At 39.1% G+C, this 6,217-nt stretch overlaps 1 protein-coding gene across 1 annotated transcript; it reads left to right on the plus strand.

The window, feature by feature from the left end:
• Positions 1-3,754: 3,754 nt before the first annotated feature.
• Positions 3,755-6,088, plus strand: LOC117635624 (salicylic acid-binding protein 2-like). The gene is made up of 3 exons (XM_034369960.1): positions 3,755-4,181; positions 5,544-5,692; positions 5,807-6,088. The coding sequence occupies exons 1-3, from the start codon at positions 3,755-3,757 to the stop codon at positions 6,068-6,070; spliced, it is 840 nt and encodes a 279-aa protein (XP_034225851.1). The 3' UTR covers positions 6,071-6,088.
• Positions 6,089-6,217: the final 129 nt, after the last annotated feature.

Here is a 6,217-nt window from a genome sequence, read left to right on the forward strand (position 1 = left end):
CATATCTCCCCATGCGCCGGTACAACCAACGCCACGTATGGGGTCTGTCTCAACGCCGGATAACCTACGCCACGTGAGACCTACACATCATATCACATAACTCCCCATACGCCGGTACAACCAGCGCCACGTATGGGGCCTGTCCCAACGCCGGATAACCTACGCCACGTGGGACCTCAACATCATATCACAAATCTCCCCATACGCCGGTACAACCAACGCCACGTATGGGGTCTGTCGACACGCCGGATAACCTACGCCACGTGCGACCTCAACACAATATCACAATATCTCCCCATACGCCGGTACAACCAACGCCACGTATGGGGTCTGTCTCAACGCCGGATAACCTACGCCACGCGAGACCTGACTTTCACTTGGTAGTGCTAGTAGTTAATCCAAAATCCGGGGAGGTATTTAAGGTAGTGCATATAGCACTCCAACTGACATTCTAGACTCTGTTGTATCCTTGTACAACCATATAATTCTAATTCTATAAATATACAAATATTCTAATATTGCGTAAACCCCAACAATAGTCTAGTACCCGATAATCCCCCTGGGACGGTGAGATTACTTCGGGAGACTCACGGTCAACCAAGGGTCAAACTACCCTAACCCTGGTCAAACGGGCCCACGGGGACCACGACCTCCAAACTCCGATCCGAAAGTTCCTACGGGCTCTATAAATTATAGGACACTCGTCCTACCAGTTTGGTTCAGATCGGACGGTCGGATCGCTCACGATCGCACGATCTAACGGTTAATATAAAAGATAAATTTTAAAATATTAAATCGGAACATCCGGGGCTCCGATTCACAATCCGTGAATTCCTACACGATCCTAGAAATACCTAGTTTAACATATATTAAATTTGGGTCCATCCAACGGTCCCAACCTATCGAACCCGGATAACGCATAATAGGCGATATCCGTTCGATAGTCAAACGATGTCCGAATTGAGATCCGCGAAATCCTACGCGCTCGTGACGGCACGAGGACCTCAAAACTGCCCAGAGACACGCCACCACCCTCGCCCACGCGCCGCCACACGCGCGGGCAGATCGGGTGTCCAAAGCGATTACGGTTCGTCGAAAAATCTTGGAACCGAGACTCCAAACTCCTACCCTAGGTAAAACACCCCATTTGGAGTCACTTTTGTTCTTGGACAACCCCCAAAAAGTGGCCGGAAATGGCCGATTACGGCGGCCGAAGTTCGGCCGATTTTCAATTCGAAAAACGAATTGCCTACGCTACGAATCGATCAATTCCTACCCAACCATCAGCTAGAGCATGAAGAGAGGATGAATTTTCATACCTTGATCGCCAGAAATGGCGGCCGGAGGAGGGAGATCGGAGCCGGCGAAGTTCCGGGCGAAAATCGACATTTTCCGGCGGCTGGAGCGGCGGCCGATGTCGGGGGAGGGCTGGGTCGTGACGCCGAGGTCGAGCCGGTTCTTTTGGCACCGGTCCCGACCGCAGCCGCGGCCGGTGGCCGGAGATACGAGGAGAGAGAGAGAGAGGGCCGACGGGAGAGAGAGAGAGATCGCGGGAGAGAGAGAGAGAGAGAGAGAGAGAGAAACCAGATTTTTTATAAAAAAATCCCATTTCGAAATATTTACGATTGTGCCACTGAACTTGTTTTGCTCGTAACTTCTTCGTTCCAACTCCGAATTGGGCCCACTACGTGTCTACGAACTCGTCTTAGTACGGCCTATCCAAAAATACCAGTCACGGTCCCAAACTCTCTTCGGTTAAAAATGTGACTAAAATACCCTTAAATAATTAAATAATTAAATAAGGGTTAAATTCGGGGAAATATGGGGTCGGGGCGTTACATTAGCTTTGCCCGTTGGAAACAAACTTTTTCCAGTACTTCATATTATCCACTGGAAACAAGCAGTTTCCAGTGCTTCCTTTTACCCATAGAAAATAATCAGTTTCTGGTACCTAGCTTTACCTGCTGGAAAATAGCATGCTCTAGTGCTCCCTTTTAACCACTGAAAATGGGCTGGTTCCAACACCTCCCTTTACCTATTGGAAATAAAGAAAAACCCTCACCCTCTATAAATTGGCATTCATGGCTCAAGCAAAAGACACCAATTTTTCTTCAGCCAACACTCCCTTACTCGGCTGCTGCAAGCATCCCAACAGCCATCAACCCTATTCAGCAACCATCAGACCACTTTCCTTCCTCCATTCAGCCACTGCAAGCATTCCATTTAGTAATTTTGCTAGAAATCAAAGCTGACATGCAACTGCAGGGGGTTGTCGTAAAAAAATGGTATTTGATATATTTTTTATATTCACAACCTTGAATATATATAAGGATTTATATAGCAGTGCCTAGTACAAGCACCCTACGTTTTGATCCTACAATTTACTAATTAACCTGGAATCCTAACTTGCAGACAACGAAAATATACAAGCTAGGAAAGAATATATTTCCAATGATTTCATATCTTAATACTTTTAAGGTTTCGTTATAATAATTTCGAACATTGCACCACAACATATAAGATAATCCTCCATTTATGGCCAAATAGGTGTGAGATACATTAATTTGTTTTTCCTGTGCTTTATGTTGATACGTATGTGTTGAATTTTCAGAAATTCCAAACGAGATCAGCAGTATAGAGCTGCAGTTTGTGGATGCAATTCAATGTCCTAAAAGGTCATATTACTGATGTTGTCTTCAACATGTCTTCTTTGAAAAATCTGGCTCTATTAGGAAACAAACTTGAATGGTAGTCTTCCAGACAACATATGTCAACATCTTTCTGTTATTCAAGGGTTGTATTTGCCTTATAAGTAGAGGTCTTAGATTTGAACTCTCAATGACATCTTAGTTGTGTGTATGTAAAAAACACTAGATCCCATGTAGTTTAGACAATCGCTTGTGCTAAAAAAAATTTGCTACCTCAACAACTTAAATACCCTTAGGGCACTTACTTAGTACTATTAAATTATACAGAATTGCATGGATGTTCTTGAATTTTCCAAAATAAATAAAGGTCGTAATTCCTATCCTTCTTAAAAAGAGAAAAATAAATTCCTTGACGTGGGATTAAGACAAACTCAAGGCCGGCTTGCCACTCCTAGGCGGCTTTAGGCGTTTAAAACAATAATAAGGGGGACGCTAGAGATACACACTCCAAACCTCAAACCTCTCAAGACACCCAAGGCACCCAAAACCTTACAAAAGGTCAGTTCATGATGCAAAGGACTCAAATGATATGGATGAACCTAAGCATATTCCTTTCTTGTATTCTTTGATACAATTCTAGAGACGTCTTGTGTAGAACTTTATATACTCTCAAATGTATAAACCAAGTGCAAGAAAAGCCTAGCTGCAATTTAAATGCTGAAAAGTCGAACACACATGCCTGACTAAAAAAAGATTATACACAAAAAGAGTGACACATCACCGCATTTTGTATGGATAGCGTTTATCTTGAGCAAGCTTATTCGTAAATTAATGTCTAAACTTTTGTGAAAGATAAAATCAATCAAAATCAAAGAATTTGTCCTTTTGTTTTCAGAGAAGATTCAAAATGGAATTGGAGAATTATGACTTTGCCTCTGAGGGAGGAATAACTACTGCGCAGCACACGCACGCGCATACCTGTAGATATATTTTGACAATAATTCACTGACTTTTCAGATTATGCAGATTCATGATATATAAAAGTAACACTAGACCAAATGCATTATAGTACAGGCCAAGAAAAGAGAGCGAGGTTTGTACAAAACATGGAGAATATGAGAGTGAAGCATTTGGTGTCTTTCCTTTTATTTCTTAGCTTGACCAGAATCTGCACCCCATCTCCAAACCCAGAAGCAAACCAGAAGCATTTTGTGCTGGTTCATGGAGCTGGTCATGGGGCATGGTGCTGGTACAAGGTCTCAACTCTACTCACCTCAATTGGTCATAATGTTACAGCTCTAGACCTAGCAGCATCTGGGGTCAACCCAAAGCAAGTTCAACAACTTCATTCTCTCCCGGATTACGTTGAGCCATTGATGAGATTCATGAAGTCTCTCCCGCCAAAGGAGAGGGTCATCCTTGTGGGCCACAGCATGGGCGGGGCAGCCATATCCATTGCCATGGAGAAATTCCCTGAGAAGATTTATATTGCAGTATTTGCCACCGCTTTTATGCCTGGTCCTGCTCTCAACTACTTAAATCTGTCATCTCAGGTAATGAGTTCGACACACTCACAGATCACAACATCACATACTTTGTCCAAAATATGTTAATTTTAAATGTTTTTTTAATGTTAGATTTTAAGTGTCCTTTGCAAATTATTTTACTCCCGAAAAAAAATTTATATCGGAGCCTCACCATTTGTCGGTGGTAAATTTTGACACTACAAACCCATTTTGCTAGTACTGTTTGAAAAAGATTACTAGTCTCTTAATCCTAAATAAACATATCATTACATTTTATGTTTTTAAAAATTATATATATATATATATATATATATATATATACAGAAAGCTTCCATTGAGGGATTCCTCAAATAAGCTTATTTGAGGGACATCTCTTGTAGGGCCCACTCCGGATTGTATTTCACTAATCCAAACCGTTTATTTTGTAGATACTCATTTAAAGATCATCTCTACAAAAAATCACTTGAATCCGATATCATTTGACCATTCAATTGAGTTATTGAAATTTTAGTACTTTCTTCAAGCACCGTGTTAATTGATTTTGTAGGACACAATTGGATGTCGAAACGGTTTCCGATTTGTCTAATTTTTTGTAAGGATGATCTATGAATGAAGATCTAAAAAATATATGGTTTGGATCATTGGAAAAAAAATTGTAGAATACCCTAATGGGCGTCCCTCAAATAAAATTATTTGAGGGATCCCTCAATAGAAGGATATATATGAATGAGAGTTACAACTATAATTTGGGCTCCCATATTGGGTATTTAGTTATATTTGAGATATTTAGTCATATACCCATTCTTAGCATTAAAACTATAAATAAACCCTACACCATTTAATTTCTATAAACAAACCAAAAAAAAAAAAACTCAAAAAATGATAGCTGGCCATATTGAATTTAATTTTGATTATTAAATTACTTTAATATCCTATTGAGTGCTTTGAGTTTTTTTATGAGGTTTTGAGGTTGGGTTTGTTTTAAGAAATTAATGGCAATTTTGTAATTTAAAAGAAATTAAAAGTTTTTTTGTTATATTGTAAATGAACTTTGAATGTGTTTCTAAAGTCAATTTCATGTAGGTTTTTTTATAATTTGGGCTCCTATATTTGGTATAATAGTGAATCTCCCTTCTGAAGGGAATTTAGTTCCCTTCTGAAGGAATTTAGTTATAGTGATGACACAAACACCATATAATCCCTTAATATTAAAGTCCAAATGTATATAAATAATGTTCCGACTTTGAAATAAAAGAATTTCTGTATGTATATATATATATATATATATTATATATAATCTTCTGACTTTGAAATAAAAGAATTTTTGTATATATATATATATATATATATATATATATGATGAATATTAACAACTATGTCTTTAAAAAAATTATGCACAGTGTGGATTTTATGGACAGTCAGTTTAGATATGATCGGGGACCCAACAATCCTCCTACCGCCGTACTTCTTGGGCCAAAGTTATTGTCGTCGTCACTGTACCAACTCTCACCACCAGAGGTATGTCTTTACAAAAGAAGGAAAAGTAAAATTTGATTTTATGCACTTGTACTTTTAACTAATATTGTTCATCTTTCTCTTTTCTTTCTTGGTTGGTGATGTATCAACGAACAGGATTTAACACTAGCATTGTCCTTGGTAAGATTCACTCCTCTCTTTAGTGATGATATAAAACTCACTAATGAGAAATATGGATCGGTTCGTAGAGTTTTCATCGGGTGCGACCAAGACCATGTAATAACTGAGAAATTGCAAGTGTTGATGATCAATAAGAATCCGCCGAATGAAGTCATATGGATCAATGGTTCTGATCACATGGTGATGTTCTCTAGACCGCTTGAGCTGTTCTCCTACCTCAAGGAGGTTGCTGAGAGTTAGACTTTCATAAAAAAATGCAGCCATAGATGAATAAACTTTTAGAAAATAAAATGTAATCTATATGACAAATTTAATTCCGTAGATCATAAGGCTCAACGGATCTCTAAGTGTGATGTTTTAAATAAAAAAATTAGGTAAATTGCACTA

The sequence above is a fragment of the Prunus dulcis genome, chromosome 7 (genome assembly GCF_902201215.1).
Source record: "Prunus dulcis chromosome 7, ALMONDv2, whole genome shotgun sequence".
NCBI lineage: Eukaryota > Viridiplantae > Streptophyta > Magnoliopsida > Rosales > Rosaceae > Prunus > Prunus dulcis.

Bases quoted from the DNA above. Each gene is read 5' to 3' on its own strand.
- LOC117635624 (XM_034369960.1), top strand. From the start codon at position 3,755: ATGGAGAATATGAGAGTGAAGCATTTGGTGTCTTTCCTTTTATTTCTT. The intron at 4,182-5,543 runs ACTTAAATCTGT...TGATGAATATTA, and splicing joins GCCTGGTCCTGCTCTCAACT to ACAACTATGTCTTTAAAAAA. The intron at 5,693-5,806 runs GTATGTCTTTAC...ATCAACGAACAG, and splicing joins ACCAACTCTCACCACCAGAG to GATTTAACACTAGCATTGTC.